Source organism: Arachis ipaensis, chromosome B2, assembly GCF_059453495.1.
Source record: "Arachis ipaensis isolate K30076 ecotype BB chromosome B2, ASM5945349v1, whole genome shotgun sequence".
Classification (NCBI taxonomy): Eukaryota; Viridiplantae; Streptophyta; class Magnoliopsida; order Fabales; family Fabaceae; genus Arachis; species Arachis ipaensis.
In genome coordinates, this window is record NC_142437.1 from 5,869,121 (window position 1) to 5,892,958 (window position 23,838).

General features: G+C 34.0%; 1 protein-coding gene and 1 pseudogene across 1 annotated transcript; both read right to left on the bottom strand.

Annotated features, from left to right (window-relative positions):
- Positions 1–5,083: 5,083 nt before the first annotated feature.
- LOC107624074 (uncharacterized) lies at positions 5,084–6,559 on the bottom strand. Its single transcript, XM_016326521.3, has one exon. The coding sequence runs from the start codon at positions 6,275–6,277 to the stop codon at positions 5,297–5,299; it is 981 nt and encodes a 326-aa protein (XP_016182007.1). The 5' UTR covers positions 6,278–6,559; the 3' UTR covers positions 5,084–5,296.
- A 3,645-nt stretch (positions 6,560–10,204) lies between these two features.
- LOC148572900 (dof zinc finger protein DOF3.4 pseudogene) lies at positions 10,205–10,892 on the bottom strand (annotated as a pseudogene).
- Positions 10,893–23,838: the final 12,946 nt, after the last annotated feature.

Genomic DNA, 23,838 nt, shown 5'->3' on the forward strand with positions numbered 1-23,838 from the left:
AATTTTTCATTTTCATAAAAGATTCAAAACAAAGAAAAAAATTAGATAGACAAGCTAAGGCGAAAACATTTTTATAATGCAAAATCCATTTAAAATAATTTGTAACCGAAAATGAAATTATAAAACAAATTCTGGTGAAATTTTCATCAATGACCGAGTCGAAGATGAATTATTTGATTCCTCATGATGAAATGATTATTAGAAAGAAGGAATATGCTTACTTCATATTCAATTCACAGTTTCATACCCAAATAAGCTAAACATTCTGGTAAAATGTCACATAAAAGAGATTTTCGCTAGCTGGTTTGTAACCTTTTAAAGTAACAAAATTATTCAAATAAAACGACCTCAATTTTCGTACCCATTATATTGAATCAAGTGGCAATTATTTTAATGCGAAAGTTGTTAATCATCATTATTGTGATGGACTAATGTCTTCTCAAATGATGGATTCTCCTATTGGTTTTCGTCTAATATAATAATAATAATAACACCAAAATTAATTTAGCACCCTTGGTTGAAGGATATATGGATAGATTATTTAAAACCCTACGTCTCGTCATCAACAACTAACTCATTAAATATAGTTTAATTTTATAGTATTGTTGAGAGTGATGAAAACATATGATTTGAGGCCTTAATATATCTTGCTGTTTTTCTTTAAAAAAAAAATTGTTTATCTTTTGACACTAGTGACTAATTCTTTTACAATAAGAAAATTCTTCAAGAAATTAATAGATAATTATTAAATATACTTTATTCTGATCGATAAGATTTAAATTTTGAGAAAATTCCACTCCCCTTCTCTCTATTTATAAAATATACATTTTCCTCCCTTATAACTTTTAAAAAATATCTTCTTTAATCCATTTTAATTTTTTTTTGTTAACTAATTTTAACTTTATCTATTTTTCAAAAAAAAAAATTTTATAAAAATATCCTTTAACAAAAATTTTATTTTTTTGTCATTAATTTTACTTACTAAAATATCCTTTAATAAATTAACTTTTATTGATTAAATTGTATTTTTACCAAAATATTTTTTAAAAAATTTAATAATTAAATTATTTTTTCTAAGATACCCTTCAATAATTTTTTAATTATTAATTATAATTTTATCAAAATTTTTGTTAACAATTTTTTTATATTTTACTATTAATTTTTCGATATCAATATATATTATTTTAACATAAAATAAAAAATTCTTACCATTGTTAATATGTATAACAATTAATATATATTGATATTGAAAAATTAACAAAAATTTTGGTAAAATTATAATTAATAATTAAAAAAATTATTGAAGGGTATCTTAGAAAAAATAATTTAATTATTAAATTTTTTAAAAATATTTTGATAAAAATACAATTTAATTCATAAAAAAAATTTATTAAAGATTATTTTGGTAAGTAAAATTAATGACAAAAAATAAAATTTTTGTTAAAGGATATTTTTGTAAAAAAAATTTATTTTTTCTTGAAAAATGAATAAATTTAAAATTAGTTAATACAAAAAAATTAAAATGGATTAAAAAGAAAGTTTTTTAAAAGTTATAAGGGAAGGGAATGTATATTTTATAAATATAAGGGAGAAAAGTGTCATTTTAGCATCTCGCAGGAGAAGGGAGTGAAATTTTCTCTTAAATTTTTTTATCACGTGATATTTATTAAGAGAGAATTGAACTACCACATTATAAATAGTAATTATAAAAATATACATTATTAAATATTTATTTTTTTAAGATATATATTTTTGATCTAACAGGTCATGAATTAATCTACTACGGTTCTGAGTTTTATTTAAAAATTTATTGTTGGCTCAATGAATTGCTGTATGCACAAGGAGACAAACTTTAAATAAAATAGAATTAAGTATATAAAATAAATTTAAAAAATAATTAAGAAAAATAGTAATTATAAAACCTAATCTCTATTGTATATTCAAAAGATCCTTACATAAATTGACAAACATTAAAGGTAAAAAAAAAAAAAAAAAAACAGTGATAAACATTATGTGATAAACATTATGTAAACGTGATTAATTGAGAAAGTGGGGTTATACTTTTAAATTGACCTTTTCTTCCTCAATATAAACACAACCATTAGTTAAAACACATAAGTATAACCCACTTGAATTTCTTTTAGTCACTTTGAAAAGACTTTTCTTTCCCATCATCACACACGGTTAAAAGGTGTAAGTTTATCTAAGACACATTACTATGTATAATCATTATTAGTGTTTAATCAAACTATTTTTTTCCCTTAACTATAAGCAACCTCTCTAAGCTACTGTTTAAAACACTTTCAATGTTGAGAGACAGAATCTTCTTTTATAAAAATAAATAAATAAAATTAAACAAACAAACAAAAAAACACCTAGATTTTCTCTTTGAAACGTACTAAATCCAAATTAAATAATGTTTCATAACATGACAAATATTATTTTCAGGGAGTGAAAAATGTGATATAATTTATTTTGGAGGAGTTAATGGGTAGAATTAAAGACCTGCAAGTGATGTCAAATAATCAAAATGTAGTGCATTGGATATCAAAAATAGACTACAAACAATAGAACTTTAATTTAAAAAAAAAATAACTTCTTGAATTTGCTGCATAATTTAAAAATTTTAGATTCATTTTACAAATTTGATCGATTTCAAGCACTTTAGTATTTGGAGAAACTTTACAAAATTTGAAGATTGTCAAAGAATTTATTGGTGTGACCGTTTTTGGTAATGTAGTTGCTGCTAACAATACAGATTTTTCTGAGTTGTGTTTGGTTCTATTCTCTTTTTATCTTGATGGCCATGTCGAAGGAACTTTAGAGTTTGGGATAAGTTATCCCTTTTTTAGTGGAGTGGATTGTATTTTGTTTGGAGTTGTTTGATAGAGGGTGTTTTGTTTGAAGTGTTGTATTGTACTTGATCCTTCTTATACTTTGGTTATGGTTGCGTTGTTTGTTTGGCATCTATAGTGATGCCATCTCTCCCTTTGTGGTCGGGAACCTTGCAAAAATTGATAAAAAAAAAATGAGCAAAAAATTAGAAAGTAAACATATTAATCATTGGAGTTTAATATAATAATGTTAGTGTAAAAATTCGACATGGTAAAGAATTCGATCATAGTGTAACAAACGGTCATTCGACCCTTACAAATAATTGAGTCGATGGTATGCAAATCGAAATATCATAACAGTGGGTTATTCCATGAGAACGTTAGCACATAGGGTTCAACTTACTATGCAAAGCGGAGTCGATATAGCAAGTGTCCATAGTCGAGGCATGATAATCACATGTGACGTGATCCATAAGCACCATATCAAACGTGTGGTCTAAAAACTAAGGTAAGAGAAGACGTGAGACTCAAATTTGAGAGTAAGATTTTTCATGGTCAAAGACAGGATCATGGCCTAAGAAAAAGGAAGAAGTTAGATCGTGTCAATACAATTCACTATTTATAACCTATAAATAAAAGAAGTTCAAAAAGATTCAGGAACTTCAATCTAAATATTACACTATCACACAAAATTCTGCAAAATCTAAGTCATATTGACGTCAAAGAAAAACATAAAATATCAGTACAAGTGTCTGGAGTCATTTTTATTGTTTTTTTTTTTTTATTTCTTCCTTTTATTTCTCTTTTATTTCCAATTTATTTTATTGCTTTGTTTTCTTTCTTTTAGTATTTTAATCTCCTTTTTCATTTATTTTAGAGTTCAAGTTGTTTATCGTTTTACTTATAGTCTTTGTTTATTTCATTTACCGTTCTTCTTGTTATTTATATTTTTATGTTATTTTATTCATTTTCTTCAAGTATTTTATTTTTAAGTTTTTATTTTGTCAATTATATATTATGAGCTTTATCTATTCTCTTGTGATGGAATTTATCACAAGTATTTCGACATACGTTGATTTGACATTAATGCTAAATAATTCTCGAATCGAGCCTATTCTTTTTCACATAAGTCATATCTATTCGCAGAATTAAGATTTTGATACAAACTTGATCGATATTTTGTGTCGAGGTCGAAGAAAAAGCAAAATCCAGACAAAACAAATATTATGCAAATAAATTAAACAATTACATCCATCATATTTTAAGTAATTTAGTAAGATAAATATAATTAATTAATTAGGTAAAGTATGTATGAAATTTATTGTAGTTTTCAAGTGAGTAATATGGTATAAATCCTTACTTTTACTACCAAACACAAATAAATCTCTTTGACTTTGATTTTATTAGAAGTAATTTTTTTTTCAATGGTAAATCTTGCAAGTTTAGGACTAATTCATCACAAATTTAAATTCTATTTATGAGTTTGTTATTAGTCAATAGATATAAAAAATGACATTCGAATCTTTAACACTTGTTTAAGCGGACAAGTGAACCGACCACTTGACGAACCCTTAGGAATCGTAATTCTTTTTTTTGGTAGAGTAATCGTAATTATTTATTTATTTTTTTTTTGGTAGCTATAATCGTAATTATTTAATAAGTAAAAACTAACCCTTTGTTAGTTTCATAATGAATAACATTTTTTTTTTTCGGACCTGAATAACATTCTTTTTATATTGACCGTGAATAAATAGCCTTCAATTCTTGGGCCGAAAGCCTATAATAAATTCCTCTACTTTTGGTCCAGTTCCAACTCAAAACTCAGCTCGTTTTCTCTCCTTTGTTTTTTCAAAACTTCTAATGTTTTTGTTTGGATATTTCTTATCTCTTTTATGTTTGGGTCTGGACTGACTTGTGTTTAGTTCCGAAATTACCCCTATACTGTATTTTTGGGGTTAAAGACTCATATAAGGAGACCCAATTATATGTTGTCCAAAAAGACCAATTCAAGTAAAGAGGAAGTCATAGTATATACATAGCTTTTGCTTAGTTTTTTTTTTTTTTGTGTTTGTTTTTGGGCCTCTAACCTTTTTTTTTTCAATATAAACATTTTCTCCGAATTCCGAAAATCATACAACCTTAGTTAATGAAAACATCTTCTGCTTTCATCCCTCTCATTCTCTTTCTCTTGAAACACTTACATATATAGACCCCAAAAAATTAAATCTATGATTACGATACATATCTACTTATCAACCATGTATTGCTGAGAAGTTAATCTTCCAATCACTATCATATCATATAAGATCGAATAGCAATAAAATATCACAACAATGTTTGTGAAAATATCCCGTACTAGTAGAATTACAAAAAGAAAAAAAAAATTAAAAAGAAAAAAGTAAAAGTATGTATATTTGATTTTAAAAAGAAAAAATTATATATATATTTTCCTATCATAGAATTTAAGTAGAGTAAAGAACCCAATGTTGACCGTCGATTTTAATCTTAAGACCATTGACTTTTGCAAATAAGTCAACGGCTCTTCTAACACCTCTATTATCCGCCGCAGTAAAATAATCATGGCCGAATATAATTCCGCCGGGTCGGAGGATTCGATACCCACGGGTTATATCCGACCAAGCAGAGAAGAAGTCATGACCCGCATCTATTTCTACGAGATCCGCATACACGCCCCATTCACATAGCTTTATTAGTGCTGACCCGCTTGAAAAAGGTACGGGTAAAATTGACCCGGTTTTGTTAAAATTTACCGCGTTCATTAAAAACTGGTAATACAGCAAAACGTCACCGTTTACCATCGGGATTTTACTGAACCGGTCTCTGAACCCGGCCCAACCGCGAAAATCATCGATGCACAGAATCTGAGTCGAGAGGCCGAGTCGCTGAGTCAACTCGGCCATGTGTATCGCCGACGCGCCTAAGAACGTGCCAACCTCGACGATGACGCGTGGCTTCACGCGCCTTATGAGATTCTCAAATACGGCACCGTTTGAGCCCCATCCTTTGATCTTCGTCGTTCGCCGGAGAAGAGGAGCGGCGTGCGGCGGCGGGAAGTTGCTGAATGGTGACGTACCGTTGAAGAGACGGTCGACGAGAGTACGTCTAACGAGTTCCGGTGAGATCGGATCAGCGCATCGAGTCGTGACTCGGAACGAGTCGAGCTCTGTGGAGTTGACTGTTACTCGAATAACAGAGTTGGAAGTTGAGTCAAAATCAGGAGAAGGAAAAACGGCATTTAACGGCGTTGACGACGCAAACGGCGGTGCTTGCTGTTGCGGTGGTTGTGATGACGTGGCAGAGGGAGCGGAGAGGTAACCTAAGGCGTAAGTTAGCAGAAGAAAGATAAAATACGCCGCGGGCTTTGCTGTTCTGAGGAGTGAAGAGAGTAGTCTCTTATTATTGTTGTGTTGTTCGGTTTTCATGATTTAATTGAAGTTTGTGAGAATTGTTATAGTAAGGTCTTATTTGTTGAATCTGTGAAGAATAAGGAAAGAAACATAGGAATCTACGACGGTGTTGTTGTTGTCGTCGTTGTTGTGAGTAGCGACAACTATTGAGAGTTTGAGACCACAAAAAAGAACGATGAAGATGGAAGATATAGGTAAGTACTGATTACTGAAGTTGAAGGTAGTTATTCAAATTCTTTCTTTTGTGTCAGCGAATGGTAGAGATCAGATTTCTTTTGCTGTTTTGGATTTTTATTTATTCTGGTTAATTTGCATGGATTTGACCATTTAAAAATTAAATTAGGTGGGGGGTAATGAGTAATGCCGTATATGGTTGGAATTAATTATATAGTTATGATTATGATATAGTTTTGATTTTGGAAAAAGATTTTATTTTAATTTGTATGATTATGATACAGTCCTGTTTCCATATTTTTCCTTAGAATATGTAAATGAACATATATGTAGTATTCTATTGTTTTAAATTTTCACTATAGAGTTAGGCATATTTGAGATAGAATAAATAAAGGAAAGTAGTTGGTGAATGTGACTGTATTTATCTTTCACCTAGATGCTCTATTTGAATTTTTCTTTTTTTTGGAAAAAGAAAATGCATTTATGCATTGGCCTTTTCTTTATCTAATGTGAAATATTTAAAACTTTTCTAAATAACAACGTCTTTACTAAAAAGTTGGATGAATTCAAATATATGAATTATATTAGATTTTATTATATTTAGATAAATCAATTATAATCTTAACTGAAAGTGATTGTAACTGTAACTGATTGAATAATAAAATATTAAATTTTAAATTTAATCTTAGCTAAACAAAATAACAAATTTAAACTAATAACAAATTTATTATATATCTTTAATACTAAATACAAAATAATTGAATGTACACAAAATTTAATTTATTAATTTATCTAATTTACTAATTTGAATATAGTCCTTATTATTATTTCTTTCAGTTACGTATAGTTCATTTGTTTTATAAAATAAATTAATGAAACTGATTAAGCAATCAAAAGAATTAAAATATGAAGAATATCCCCCCCCCCTATCTCTCTCTCTCTTGAATTTAGTTAATGAAAATGAAATAAATAATATATTATATTATACAATTAAAAAAAATGCAGGCCAAAAGGCGATAGAAATAGAGTACAATATAAGCATTTGGAAATATGTACCAACCTATGCATTCTATTCTCCAGAAATTAAAAAAAAAAAAAAAAACTCATATAACAGTTTTAGAGATGTTCAAATTCAAACCGATCTAAATTAAACAGTTCATCTAATTTGATCCAAATCGAAAACAAATTAAAACTGCACTAATTCGAATTTGATTGGATTTTATTTTTTGTAAACTACTGAATCGAATTGAATTTCAAATTTATTTTTTATAATCGATCCAATCCAATCCAAACCACACAAGCTATCATGTATTATAAAATTATTATTTTATTATTATATTTACAATTATACTTATAATATTTTTAATTTATTATATATTTTTATGTATTATTATTTAATAAATATTTTATGTTTAAAATGTTATTTATTTAATTTTAATTAACCTATAATTTTATTTCTATTATTATGTTATCGTTAATTTTTTAAGATATTATTAAAACTTGTTATGTCATTGTTAATTATTTAAAATTTGATATTAAAATTTGTTATGTATATTTAATTTTTTTAGTTTACAAAATCGTAAATTCAATTCAATTCAAACTCTTTAAAATTGGATAAGATAGGATCGAATTTTTTTTTTAAATCATCTAATCCAAATTGTATTTTGTCCAAATTGCATTGCCAACACTCTTAACCAGCTCATCTTTAATTTGTCTTCCATCCCAAAAATAAAGCACATAAGACTTTGAGTATGAAAGAGGCAAGTCGAAGCTATTATCTCAATATATATCACATTGTAGCTACGTATCCCTCACCCTAGCTAATATATAAATCAACTTTTAATTAATTAATATTAACCAATTTTTTACTTTATTGTAGATTAATGTTTTTAATGCCTTTTTTTTTTTGGGAAGATGAGAGTTTAAAATTTAGAGTTTATAATTTATGATTAAAAAGATCGATAGATATTGACTGAAAAAAAAAATTGTTGATATATAATAGTTTTTTTTAACTATTTTTAACATGACATGCTCATGGACTCTCATAATAATAAATTTGCCGTTGATTTAATCATTTATTAATTATTCACTCTTGATCCTGTTTAATATTGGTTTGCTCTTTTTAAAACTCTTGTACTTCCTCTACTTTTCTAAATAATTGTACACTTCGAAAATTTAGTTTGTTCACAAATAGTTATTTGTTTGGAAAATTGAAAAATTTATCCAATCCTTTATTTTTTTTCAACCATACCTCTAAGAATTACATAACTAGTAATGAATTAAAAAAATATTAATTGGATGTAAAAGAGAAGAAATATAAAAAAATTAATTTAAGATAATTCTATAAAATACTTCTCAATTGTTTTCTTAATCTAGGCAGGGGATGGTAAAATTCTGCGAGATGACTTGCGACTGCGGGGACTGCCTCAAATGGGGATCTGACTGTGGAAAATTTTTTCTGCGGGAATAGAGATGGGAGACAAAATTTTTCCGAGACAAGCGCGAGGACCTGAGCGGGGATCCCTGCCCCATCCCCGCTAATCTCCGAAATTCATAAATTTACTGAATTGTCCTTAATAGTTTATTTCTCATATATGTGTTTTAGTCATTTCACACACACACACACATATATATAAACCCAAAACTCTTAATCCTCATTTGCATAACCCTTCTTCAATTAAGAGATCCCTAATACTGTTCATACTCCATCCAACTTCCAACCTCTCTGCAGCCACTCCCTCGCCACTCTCCCTTCTCACCGCCATCACCTTCATTGCATCGTGCTCTCTATTTATGGCGTCCCTTTCTGTAATTATGTCGTTGTGTCCATTTTCCTCTCTGTTGTCGCGTCTCCCACCCCGTCTACTGCTCTGTCCTCTAGTTTGCCGTTGCGTCCCCCCACTACGTCATTTTGAAAGAAGTCATCATCTTGTCGTTTAGATTTTTTGTATAAAATCTTGCTATTTTTGTGTAGGATGGATACTTATAGCTCTATTCATATGGAAATTAATAATTAGTTAGAACTATCAGATAAATGGGGAATAGGGTCCCCGCGAAGAATGGGGATGGGGAGCAATATTCTCCCACGACGAAAAACGGAAGCGGGAACGGGAAGCAAATCTAGGAGCGAAGATAGGAGTAGAGAGGCATCTCCCGCCCCCGCCCTGCCCTGTTGACATCCCTAAATCTAGGTGAAGATTTAACAATGAATATTATTTGAAAACAGAAAGAGTGCATAATAGATGAGGTTCACTTGTTTTAGCAATTAATTTGTGGATAAACTATATTTTTTATCTCAAATATTTGTGATTTTTTAAAAATATTTTTAATATTTACTTTTTTTTTAACTTAATTCTTAATATTTTTGGTTTATTTTAAAATTATCCCTTACTGTTAATTTTATATCTAAAATATTAGATACAAAATTAAAAATATTTAAAAATAGTTTTGATAAATCTAAAATATTAGAAATAAAATGGGTTAAGTACTGAAATCGTCCCTAAGGTCTAGGGTGAAAATCAAAATCGTCCCCGACCTTTTTTTGTTATTAAAATCATCCTCAACGTTACAAAACGTTATAAAATCATCCTTTTCCACTTCAATTTTATTTTTTTTACCATATTACCCTTCATTATTAATAAAAATAATTAAAAATAATATTAAAAAAATTAAAACAAACTCCCCCCCACCCCTCTCAACCCTCACCCCTTCCCCCTCCGGTAACTCCCTCACCCCTCACCCCCATCCCTCACCCCCTCACCCACTTCCTCACCCCCTCACCCCACTCCCGTAACCCCACTCCCCCTCACCCCACGTGTGCCCAACACCGGAGCCCGCAACACCGCCGCCAATGCTGCCTCCGTCCGCCACCACGCCCGGGAAGGCCCAACCGCCTCTCCCCATCCCCATCCCAAATCCAACATCTTCGAGGCCAGGCCCAAGACCAAGCCCGAACCCACCCAGAGCCAGAAACCCACCAGGACCCTGCTGTGTGTTGCTCAGCAACGAAGTGAAGCTCCCACCGCACAAGCTCACGTTATTACCCTTTGCTTCACCATCCATCGAACTGCACGGGTGCTCCGGGGTGGTTGTTCCCGGCCACGGGAACCATGGTGAGCGGGGTCACAGAAGAAACCGAGGTGACGGCCGCACCCGCGGAAGAGGAGGTTGTGGCGGTGGAGGCTGAAGGAACGGTGCGAGAGCGCTTGGCGTTTTTACGGCTTCCACCGCCGACGGGGATGTCACGGAGAGTGCCGCCGTGGGTCCAGTAGCGGCGGCAGGACTTGCAGAAGTGGCGAGGCTGAGAGAAGTTGTAGTTGTTGTAGTAGCAGAACTTGGTATTAGTAGAGTCGCATGGAGGGCACGGCAGGTGCTCTTGCTCGGCCGGCGGTGGGGCTAGGGAAGTGTTGTGAAGCTTGGCTGATCGACGGCTTTCGCCAGAGTCGGAGGAGGGCATGGCGTTGTGAAATGGGGTGAAGGTAGAAATAGTATATAGTTGAAATTGTATGGGTGAGGGAGTGGGTGAGGGGGTGAGGGGTGAGGGATGAGGGGTAGGGGGTGAGGGAGTTACGGGAGGGGGGAGAGGGGTGGGGGGAGGGGGAGGTTTATTTTAATTTTTTAATATTATTTTTAATTATTTTTATTAATAATGAAGGGTAATATGGTAAAAAAAATAAAATTGAAGTGGAAAAGGACGATTTTATAACGTTTTGTAACGTTGAGGATGATTTTAATAACAAAAAAAGGTCGGGGACGATTTTGATTTTCACCCCAGACCTTAGGGACGATTTCAATACTTAACCCAAATAAAATTAAATAAATAAAAATATTATAGATAAAGTTAAATAAAATTAATTGTTAGGAATATTTTTTTTTAAAAATCATAGATATAAAAAAGTATAATTTAATTTCATAATAAGTAGTAAGCACTTGTAATTTTAATCTAAGTCAAACACTTTTTTTTTTTTTTTGTAAAAGATAGGGGTCAATGACCCTAAACAGAAAAAACAAACTAAACAAAAAAAAAATTAGAAAACATTCCTAATTCTAAAACAACTATAGCTATCAAAAGATAAGGCAAGAGATATATTGGAGGGAGGAATATCGAATAAATGAAGACTTAAGGGTAAGTCCTGTCCATTCTTTGTAAGTTGATTAGCGATCAAATTAGCTTCCCTCAAGGTATGACGCCAAAAGATCTGCAGAATGCTATTAGCAAGAACTTTGATATCTTTCACAAGGGGGTTACAAGGGTGAAGAGGAGGATATCCTTTAGAGATGAATTTAATAACTATGGCTGAGTCAGATTCTACAATGAAATGGTTATACTTCTTTGCTGATGCAATTTGCAAGCCTCTAATTATTGCCCAGAGCTCCGCATGCATGATGGAGCAGCTGCCCAGATTACAAGAAAAACCATTGATAAATCTTCCAAAATTGTCTCAAAAAATGCCGCCACAAGCTGCACTTCTTTTTTGGGCAAAAAGGAGCTATCAACGTTTACTTTTATCCAATGATTCGGAGGGGTAATTAGCTAATTAGGATATTATGAGAAGATTAGTGCGTATTCTTTGAAATAATCCTCAAGTCCAGTAGTTTGGTAATTTCCATGATCCACATTTTGATTGACTCCACAACTACCAAGGAAGAGGTGCCAGCTCCTTCTTCAAAGACCAATTTATTACGTTAGTATCATAAAGAGGATATAGTCACTCCAAACATAGTGTTCCAATTAGTTTGATGAGATAGATTTTACAAAAGCCACTCCCAGATATTCAGGTTAAAGAAGTTTTGAATTTTCTAGTTGGCTTGTAAGAGATTCCAAATGATAGTTGTAGAGGAATAATTGCAGAAAACATATAGAGCATCTTCAGTAACAAAGTTACATCAATAGTTAAGTGTCTTCTTTTCCGTTTTGCATTCGTCAGAATAGCTTCATGAACAACCAGCCAGATAAATGATCAAATTCTTTTGGGGCCATTCCACTTCCAAGCAAGCTTGAAAAGACGATCTGCAGTTCCTATATTATTTTAGAGAGAAGAATATGGTGATTTCATATTTAAAGTGCCATCCAATGAAGCTGCCCAAGCAATCTAGTCTTGACCTTTCTCCGGGGATGGTGGAGAAATGGTTAGAATTCTATTCACCACTAGATCCGGAAGCCATCTTCGAAGTTTATCGACATCCCACTCACCTGAAACTAAAAGAAAGTCCATTAGTCCATCATTTGAATTGTAAGGCTGACTTACCTAGGCAACATAATTGTTGAGAGGACCGAGTCTTGGCACACATTGGTGGTTCTAAAAGTTTATATTGTTCCCATCACCAATGTTCCAAATAGAATTCCTTTGAACATTAGACCAAGAAGCACACACTCCTTTTTAGATATTTGATTGTTTATTCTTTCTTTTCACTCTTGGGAGAAGGTCGCTTCCACAATTATATTTTGATTAGAGGACTTTGACCCAGAGTGCATCTCTTTTTTCTATAAGGCTCTAGCCAATTTTTATCATGAAGGCATGGTTAAACTCTTTGGCATGCCAGATACCAAGCCCACCATTAGTATTAGGTTGACTGATTGTCTTCCAGTTGAGGAGATGAAATTTCTGCGAATGATATTTCTCCCCAAAGGAAGCTCCTGCATTTACAGTCAATAAGATTACAAGTAGATGCAGGAAGAATAGAAGTTTGCATAGTATAAGTAGGAATAGAGAAAAGAATAAATTTTACCAGAGTTGTTCTTTCTGCAAAAGATAGAGTGAAAGCTTTCCATCCATTCAGCCTAGAGTTGAGTTTGCCAATAATCTCATTGTAGGTGTTGCAGTTGGTTCTTGTGTGAAGAAGGGAGACTCCGATATATTTTCCAAGATCATTCGTTCTTGTGAAATAGAGTGTTTCACTAATCTCCTCCTAACATTGTTGCCCATATTATTGGAAAAGAAAATTTGGGTCTTATCATTATTTACTTTCTGCCCGGAACTTGTGCAAAATTTCTCAGGTATCTTGTTGATAATCTCTGCTTGGTCCATGCTAGCTTCAGCAAAGAGAATGAGATCATCTACGAAGCAAAGGTGGGATAGATCGGGGTTATCCCAGTTAAGTCGTATGGGCTTCCAAAAGTGGTTTTTCACAGCTGCACTGATAAGTTGGGTGAGACGCTCCATACAAAGAACAAAAATATAAGACAATAGGGGTTTTCCTTGCTGAATACCTCTGGAAGGAAGAAATTCATCCAAGGTTTCACCATTCCATAAGACCTCCACCTTGGCTGTGGAAATGCACGTACAGATCAAATTAATAAAGTGAGTAGGGAGTCCGATGTCAACCAGCGTATCTTTTATAAAACTCCATTTGAGCATGTCGTAAGCTTTTTTCAAGTCGATTTTTATATCCATCCAACCTTTGTTTCCTTTCTTTGTCCTCATGGAATGAATTACTTCCTGCGTAATGATAATGTTGTCAGAACTTTGTCTACCAGAAATAAAGCTATATTGGGTGGGTTTAACAAGATTTTCTATAACCATTCTCAATCGCTTAGCAAGGATCTTGGAGACCACTTTGTATGAAATGTTGCATAAGCTTATAGGTATCATGTGTTTTAGCTTGAGACTGACTCTACCTTTGCAATTAAAGTGATAAGCGTTTCATTAACCTCGCTAATTTTACAAGGTTGAAGAAAAATAGCTTTCGCCAGATTACATAGGTCAGGACCAACTTTATCACATTGATTATGATAGAAAATGGCATGTATACCATCTCTATTTGGTGCTTTCAAACCACTAATACTAAAAGTAGAATTCTTAATTTCCAAGGCAAATATATTATTCCCAATATTGATTAGCTCATCATGAGAAAGAGTAGGAAAGTTACCATGGAGAATATATGGACAATCAGAAAGGTCATCCTTGTATAACTCAGAATAGAAATTTGTCACCATATTTTCAAGAGCATCATCATCTGAGATCCAATTTTCATTACTATCTTGAAGAGAAGTCATTTTGTTTCTCCTTCTAGCCATAGTGATATTGTAGAAGTACTTGGTATTTCTGTCACTCAAATTAATCTATTTGCACCGAGATATCTGTAACCATAACATCTCTTCTTGAATAAGTATCTCTTCATACTCCCTCCAAAGATCTTTCTGGAGTTTCTCCAAGAAGATATTATTTCCAATAGGATTCATGTTAGCTGTAATTTCTTGCAATCTTCTTATGATTTGGTTTTTTCTTTTGAAAATATTACCAAACACCCTATAATTCCAGTCCTTCAAAGCATTTTGAAAAGCAACCATACCCATATTCCAAAACCCCTGTATAACCCAATTATTATTGATAAGGTTCCCAAAATTAGGATGAGTAAGCCATGCGGCAGTGAATCTAAATGGTCTCATTCTTCTGTTAGTCGGCATCGAAGACGAGAACTAAAGGCACAGGAGAAAGTGGTCGGACTTGAACATGGGAAGGTGTATTATCCTAGCTTCTGGAAAGGTAATATTCCAGTCCAAATTACCCAGACCCCTATCAAGTCGTTCCATCAAATTACCTCTTCTCCAGGTAAAAGGCCAACCGAAGTAGCCGAGGTCCATTAATCTGCAATAAAAAATGAAAGTTTGAAAATCTTCGCAAGCACCTCTATCGTTATTTTCGGTACCTCCTTTATATTCATACTCGTGGAGCAAATCGTTGAAGTTACCCAAGGCACGCCAAGGCAGATAAGTATTTAAACTAAAGGCTCTGAGAGTTTTCCAAAGAATTTTTTGATTAGCGCTCTATGGACTTCCATAGCAAGCTGTTAACAACCAGGAAGTTGAAACACCATAGTAACCATCATATGAACAAACTAATGATTATGAAAAATAATGTCCACCTTCCAAATGCCAGGATCTGAGAGGCACCTTATATCTCCTAAGTAGCCTCTTACTTCCTCGATAAAATTAGCGTCAAAATCCAAATTTCCCCAAACAGCCCTATTTCTGGTATTCTTTTTTTATATCCTTAATCAAAGAAATAAACGTTTTACCTCCAGCACCCTGCAGCTCTAGATTATCATATTCATTGGACACAACGATGAGATAGATTAGATCACCAGACCTAAGATCAAGTATGGGAATTAGCCCCTTCCCCAAAATCGGTATCTTGGTTGGGGGATAGAACCTATTTTCTGCTTCAGATCCTTGCCAGCCACAAAATCCCTCTTTTTTCATCAGGTGGTTTGTTGGGAACCGGCACAATACCACTTGTCAGAGGCATAGGGTTACTGGTAATAGAAGATTTCTGATTGAGAAAGTTGTTATTAACAACATGATTTTCAAGCACACAACCAGCAATTATCTTTGCTTCAAAAGCATCACGTTCCTGCAGTTGTATCCGCCTCATATATTCAAGCATTTTCCATTCCATAGCAGAAGAGTTCGGATTTTTATGATCGGTCTTATCTCCTAGTTCAAATTAATGGAATCGTCTTTGGAGGAAGTGTTTTTTTCTCCTGCCTTAGTTGGCTTCATGATCTTTAGTTTCCTTTGATAATGGGCCCAAGTTTTGCATTAGTGGGCCTTTTTTATTTTAGGAATTTTTCCCAACTCCATGTTTAAGGGCTTTTTTCACAACTTGATTTGATGGCCCAGGTTCCTTAACAGGCTCACTCCTCATAGGATTAATATTCATGCATATGTTGTGGTGGGGCTCCTCATGCCTATTTGTGTTAGGTGTAGTATCTAATGTTTTCTCAAATAAGATATTATATCTTGATCCACTTTTCATATTTTGCTCAAGATTAATACGAGAACCTTCCTTGTTAATGTTTTAATATTTCCTAAATCGTGTAAACCCCGATTAATTAGTAGATAATTAGTCAATAAATTAGTTTTTAATAAAAAAGATTATAAATGTAAAAATTATATCAAATTAGGATAGAGCTCGTCGAAACGAGAATTTTGACACCAATTTCGAAGAAAACGGCCCAAGATTGGACTAAACGGACCGAACCGGTTGAACTGGGCCCGTGGGACCAACCGGACCAACCCATTACATGAGCTTAAAAGCTCATTTCTTTCTTCCAATGCAGCAGAAGCACAACGTAACAGGGGGAGGGAGAAGAGAAATGTACCGAAACCCCTGCGTCAACTCCCGAACGCCGTAACTTCTTCGTCCGAGCTCCGATCGCCGCACCGTTTGCGGCCACGCGTCCACCTCGTCGAGCTCTACATTTCTACCGGAACAATTTCTTTGGTAAGCCACTAATCACTTCCAGCCATTCTTTTCCCCCAATTTTCAAATAATTGGAAGAGATGTTGAATTCCTTTGATTTCTGATATTTTAGGATCTAATTAACTTGAGGAAAATATTTACTCTTGCTTATGTGAAGCTTGGGTAAGGTGAGGATACCATAATTCTATTTTAATTTTACTGAATTTGAGCTTTGAGTATTAAATTGGGTATATATATGTTATAAATGTGTATTAGGTTGTGAATAAATAATTGGAGCTCGAAATTGTGAATACTGGAACTTGGAGGAAGCGGATTAGTTGAGGTTTTGAGGGCTGTGTTCTTTAGAAAAAATTATCTTGGAATAATACTTGGGAATCGGCTAAGGTATGGTTTAGGTTTCTTGCATTTAATATATAATGTTCTGTGAAAACTTAGGCTAGATGACCATAGGAAAAGTTGGAATGCAGGTGTATGTTTAATGTTTAGTAATTTTTCGATGAATATATTTGGTTGAAGTTTATTGGATAATTAGTTATTAATTTTGGATGGTGAATGTTGTTATGTTAATTTGGAGAGAATTATGGTTGAATGTTATTATTGATGAACATGGTTGGTTTGGTGTTTGTTGATTAACTAATGATTTGATGAATTATTGATTTGAGGTATAACTATTATGGAGGTTGTTGTGATAATGAGGTATTTTATGTTAGAAGCCTAGGATTAGTGAACTATGATCCTTAGTTGAATTTTGGTTGTTGGATTTGAATATTGTTTGAGTATAACTGTTTGTTGAGTTAAGAAATTAATTAATAGAATTGATGATGACAAACATTTAATTAGTGGGCTAATCACCAAATTAATTTGGATTATTTTTGATAAGTGATGCAGGCTAAAAACAAGTGTTGCAGCAGCCAAACATCAAACAAAAGATATATGCTAATGGGCTGAATGGTAAGTGAAAATAAAGACAAGCCCGAGTCATTCATCTCAAGCAAAAATTCTTCAAAGAAGCAAGGCAAGGCACCAACGGGTTGTTTAATGGAAAACCAATCCAAGCCCGTATCCATCCCACAAAGCTTCTCTTGTAAGATTGAAGTCTTCTTTCTTTCAAAGTGCAACATTCATCTCTATATGACCAAGTCAAATCAGCCTCAGAAAAGTAAGAAAGAGAAAGAGAGAAAGAGCTTCTTCACCAAGATAGTCACCAAAGAAGCAAGAAAGAGAAACTAAGCTTGAAAGGCAGAAGTCATCTCAATAAATCCAAACCAAATCAAGCTTAGGTTATAGGTAAATATTTTCCTCATACATGCAACTCGGTTACATCTCTTCTTCCCAACTCTCTGCTCTATTCGAAATGGGATACAAGGGAAAGAGGATTTCTGTTCTTCCCTGCTGTGTATCTACGGTCTTAAACAAGACTTGGGGACCAAGTTGGTTTTCAAGGGCTCAGATCAAGTTGACCTTTGGAAGATTTCTATGGTTGCTGTTTCATGGCTTTCGGTCAAGATGAGGAAGTCATAAGCAAAGTTTCTACTCTAAGGTTTAATGTGAAAAAGTGAATCTGTGGGTTGGTGAAGCTCAAGGCTCAAGGTGTTGACCTTGGAAGAAGAACCCAGCAACATGCAAGGAGATAAAAGAAGTTTGCTGCTCATTCAGAAAGTAAGGAGAAAAAACCAGAGTTTATGAGTTGTGTTCTGAAGAAGTTCCTCTACTTGGATAATGCTTTCTTTCAAAGAAGCATTCGGCCAATACTGAAGAACTGTATCTGAGGTTTGCGAATCTGATTTTGCACATAGCAAAGAGGCTGCTGATGAAGTCAATCTCCTTCATGTTTTACTGATTGTAATGTACTTTTCTAAGTTTATCTTTCTGTAATTTCTTGTGAGAAAAGGCATTGTGAGAAAGCTCAAGTAAAAGCCATGAGTGGAAAAAGGCTGAGAGAAACACTTGAGAGAAAAGCCTAGAGTTATTTTCAGATTTCTTTAGGTATGTTTATGTCTTGTATCTTGTACCTGTAAGGTATCCCTTTTTTAGTTGGGTTAGCACTAAGAGTGATTAGTTAGGTATTAGCATAGCTAATGTCAAGTTAGGTTAGAACTTGAGTGTGAAAGGATTGGGTCAATCCTGTGAAATTGATGTATGTAATACTGTTAACTATAGTGAAATTCTTCCATATTTGTGGAGGAGACTGGATGTAAGTTGCATAGCACAAGGCAACCGAACTAAGATACATGCTGGTGTTAGCTTTTCTCTTCTCTACTGAGTTATGTTTTTTGATATTCATGAGACAAAAATAAATTGTCTCATAAATTTCCGCTGCTGAGTTCAAACAAAACCTGAATTGAAAGTTTGTTTTAAAAGGGTAATAACAGCAATTAAGAGGAAGGCATAGATTCAACCCCCTTCTCTAAGCCTACCACAACCTTCAATTGGTATCACGGTCTCAAGAATCAAGCTTAACCGCTTGGAGCAAAGATCCAATGGCGAACAACTTGGGCACAACCACAGTTGCCTACACCCTCACTGAAGGCCAGTCAAACAACCGGCCACCTTTCTTCAACGAGAAGAACTACTCCTACTGGAAAGAAAGGATAAGGATTTTCATCCAATCCATTGACTACAACATATGGAAGATTGTTGTGAGCGGTCCCAAGATTCCAACAAAAACAAGTGCTAATGGAGTGGTGACTCCAAAAGAAGAAGCTGAATGGAATGAAGATGATAAGAAGAAGATAGAGCTGAATGCCAAAGCCATCAACCTTCTTCACTGTGCTATCAGCTTTGAAGAGTACCGGAAGGTGTCTAGATGCAAGACAGCCAAAGAAATCTGGGAAAAACTCTAGGTTACACATGAAGGCACTAAACAAGTCAAAGAAACGAGGATTGATATGCTGCGAAAAGAGTACGAGATGTTTAGCATGAAGGATGGAGAAAGCATTGATGAAGCGTTTGAGAGATTCTCAATCATAATCAACAACCTTGATGCTATGGGTACAAACTATACAGAACAAACCTTGGTGAGAAAACTCCTTAGAAGCCTCACAAAAGAATGGGAAACCACTGCCACTGTCCTAACCGAAAGTAACAACCTAAGTCCCATAACCTATGATGAGCTGAGAGGAAAACTCCTTGCTAATGAAGCTACACACACAAACACAGACTCAAAGAAAAAGGGAATAGCCCTCAAGTCACAAATAGAACCAAAAGAGAGTGAGTCTAGTGATGGTATTTCAGATGACGAGCTTTTGTTTTTTGCTAGGAGATTTAGAAGGATGATGAAGAACAAGGGCAAATACAAGGGTTCAAGTTCAAAGGAACACAAGATCGACTTGAGCAAGGTGACGTGCCATCACTGCAAGGAGGCTGGACACTTCAAGCTAAACTGTCCAAAGCTCAAAAAGGAGGACAAAGGAAAGAAGGAAAGGAAGAGAGTACTCATAGCAGCTTAGGAGGATCTTGAGAATGACTCAAATGAAGAAGAAGAATCTGAAGGAGATGACAAAGACTGCTTCATGGCTGGAAACAACAATCTTGATGAGGTAAACTATTATGATTTGACCATTGAGGATTTGCATGCTATTATTGATGATCTCACTTTAAACACATCAAAACTGCTTGATAAATACAATGAATGCAGATCTGAAAGAGATGTGTTAAGAGATGAAAATGATTTTTTAAAAGAAAAAGTGAAGGAAATTGAATGTGCTTTGGACATCATTGAAGAAAACAGATTTCTAAAATCTGAACTTGAAAAATTAAAAGGAAAGCACATTGTGGATCCTTCTCATGAGTTAATTGCTGAAAATGAAAGATTAAATGATATGATTAAAAGACTGAATGGTGACTTAGCAAAATTTGCTCAAGGTTCTAGCAACTTGGACAAATTACTTGCAAGTCAAAGACCATTGTTTGAAAAATCTGGTTTAGGCTACATAGCTAAGGAAGATGCAGTTTCTAATACTTCCTCTATAAAATTTGTGGCTTCTTCATCAAATACCAAATCCATACCAAGCAAATCAGGTATCGGATATGTTTCAACTTGTGAAGAAAAATTTGATGAAGCATACACAAGTGAAACTGAGCCTTCACCAAGAACTGATCCGAGTTCAAACCGGCCAGGTTTGGGTTACATTTCGAAAAATGAGGCTGTTTTCAAGAAACCACCATTTTACAACAAAACCTCATATTTGAAAGGTAAAAATGTTCAAAGAAATTCTGGTGAAAATGCTTTTGCAAAGAGGAACAACTTTAATAAAAATCAGTTTGTCATAAGAAATGCATCTCCTCCAAAAACCAGAAAATTTCAACACTTTAATCATTTCAAGCAATATAACTCACCTCAATTTCAGCGACACACATCTGAAAATCATTGTGTCAATTGCAAGAAATTTGGTCACTCATATGAACAATGTTTCATTGAAAAAAGAGTTGTTGGAAATTAAGTTTACAATGTTGTCTATGATTTCAATGCACTTGGGCAACCAAGATGGATTAACTTCAAAGGATCCAAATTAATTTGGATACCTAAGGCTACTTGAAACTCATCTTGCAGATTTGCCTAGCATCCAAGAACAAAAAGGACATGTGGTACATGAATAGTGGATGTTCAAGGCACATGACTGGAAGGTCAACCTACTTCATCAAACTAAATAAGTATGATGGAGGTTTTGTGACCTTTGGAGATGATGGTAAAGGTAAAATCATTGCTGTTGGAAAAGTAGGTAATGAGCAATCTACTTTCATTGATGATGTACTTTTGGTATGTGGTTTAAAGCACAATCTTTTGAGTATAAGTCAGCTGTGTGATTTAGGATATTTAGTTGTTTTCAAAAGGCTTGAATGTTGTGTTGTTAATGAAAAGACAAATGAAGTGATGTTTGTTACCAAGCGTTTCAATAATATGTATGGACTTACTCTTGATAAACTAAAGGATCAAAATGTAGCTTGTCTTCACTCTAAAGAATCTGAAAAGTGGTTATGGCACAAGAGATTGGGCCATGCAAGTATGTTTTAAATAAACAAACTTGTAAAGAAAGAATTAGTAAGAGGTCTTCCTTTGATAAAGTTTGACAAAGACATCACTTGTGATGCTTGCCAAATGGGAAAACAAACAAAAAGTTCTTTTAAACCAAAGGAAGACATCTCTACTAAAAGACCACTTGAGTTGCTACACATTGATTTATTTGGTCCAACAAGAACTCAAAGCCTAGGTGGTAAACATTATGGTTTACTGATTGTGGATGACTATACTAGGTTTGGTTGGGTTTTATTTCTTGCACACAAAAATGAAGCCTTTTCGGCCTTTGAACCTTTTTGCAAGAAAATTCAAAATGAAAAGGATTTGAAAATCTCTTCTATAAGAAGCGATCATGGAACTGAATTTGAAAATAATTTGTTTGAATCCTTTTGTGAGGAATTTGGAATATCTCACAACTTCTCTTGTCCAAGAACACCACAACAAAATGGTGTTGTGGAAAGAAGAAATAGAAGCATACAAGAGATGACAAGAGCTATGCTTTGTGAGAGTAATGTTCCAAAATTCCTTTGGGCTGAAGCGGTAAACACAGCTTGCCACATTTTAAACAGAACAATCATAAGGAAATTTTTGAAGAAAACCCCTTATGAACTTTGGAAAGGCTACCCACCAAACTTAGATTACTTACACATCTTTGGATGCAAATTTTGTTTTAAATAATAAAGAAAATTTGGAAAAATTTGATCCAAAGGCTTATGAGTATTTGTTTGTAGGATATTCCACAACTAGTAAAGCATATAGGGTTTATCATCAAGATGCTAGGATTATTGAGGAGTCTATACATGTTACATTCTGTGACACTAACTTGGTACAAAGCATTTTGGAAGATTGTGATGCAGGAAATCAAGCTCAAAAGGAAGTTGAAACTGTGCAAAATCAAGAGAAAGGACATTCTGGTCAAACTGAACCAGAAACTGCAACTGCTGAAAATTCGAGAAACAATTCCATTTTGTCTCATGAATCTGAAGGAAATCCTGAAGCCAGCAGCACCCAGAATCCCTTGGTATCTCAATCTGCATCCAAGTCGACCAGACCTCGTGAATGGAGATTCTTGAAGAATTATCCTAAGAAATTTGTCATTGGGGACGTCTCTCATGGAGTGCAAACAAGGTCTTCCACTAAAAAGGAAAATGAAGGATCAAACATTGCCCTTCTTTCACAAATTGAGCCTCAAAACGTCAAGGAAGCACTCAGTGATCCCTCTTGGGTTAAAGCTATGGAGGATGAGCTTCTTGAGTTTGAAAAGAACCAAGTATGGACTTTGGTTCCAAGGCCAAGTGGAAAGAAAGTGACCGGCACCAAGTGGATTTTTCGGAATAAGTTGGGAGAAGATGGTAGCATTGCAAGAAACAAGGCAAGGCTAGTGGCACAAGGTTATGACCAAGAAGAAGGAATAGACTATGATGAATCCTTTGCCCCTGTTGCCCGAATGGAAGCCATAAGACTTCTCTTAGCTTATGCTGCATATTGTGGTTTTAAATTATATCAAATGGATGTGAAATGTGTATTTTTGAATGGAGTAATAGATAGAAAAGTGTATGTGGAGTAGCCTCCTGGTTTTGAAAATAAAGAGCATTTTGATCATGTTTTCAAATTATCTAAAGCTCTCTATGGTTTAAGACAAGCTCCTAGAGCTTGGTATGAGAGACTTAGCTCTTTTCTTTTGAAAAATGGTTTTCAAAGAGGCACCACTGACACAACTCTATTTATTAAGAACTCTAATGATTCTTTTATTCTAGTTCAAATATATGTTGATGACATTATTTCTGGATCTGCCAATGAATCCCTTTGTTCTGAATTTGGAAAACTCATGACAAGTGAATTTGACATGAGTATGATGGGTGAACTTAATTTCTTCCTTGGGCTGCAAATTAAACAATCTGAAAAAGGTATTTTCATTCATCAAGAGAAGTATGCCAAGGAATTAGTTAAGAAATTTGGTATGGAAAATGCCAAACCCATGGAAACTCCCATGCATCCTAGTTCTAAATTAGATAAGGGAGAAACTGAGAAAGATGTTGATGAGACTAGGTATAGAGGAATGATTGGTTCTCTAATGTACTTAACTTCCTCTAGACCCGATATTGTGCAAAGTGTTGGATTGTGTTCTAGGTTCCAATCCAAACCTAAAGAGTCACATCTTTCTGCAGTTAAAAGGATCA

Coding starts and splice junctions, on each gene's coding strand:
- LOC107624074 (XM_016326521.3), bottom strand. CDS start 6,277: ATGAAAACCGAACAACACAACAATAATAAGAGACTACTCTCTTCACTC.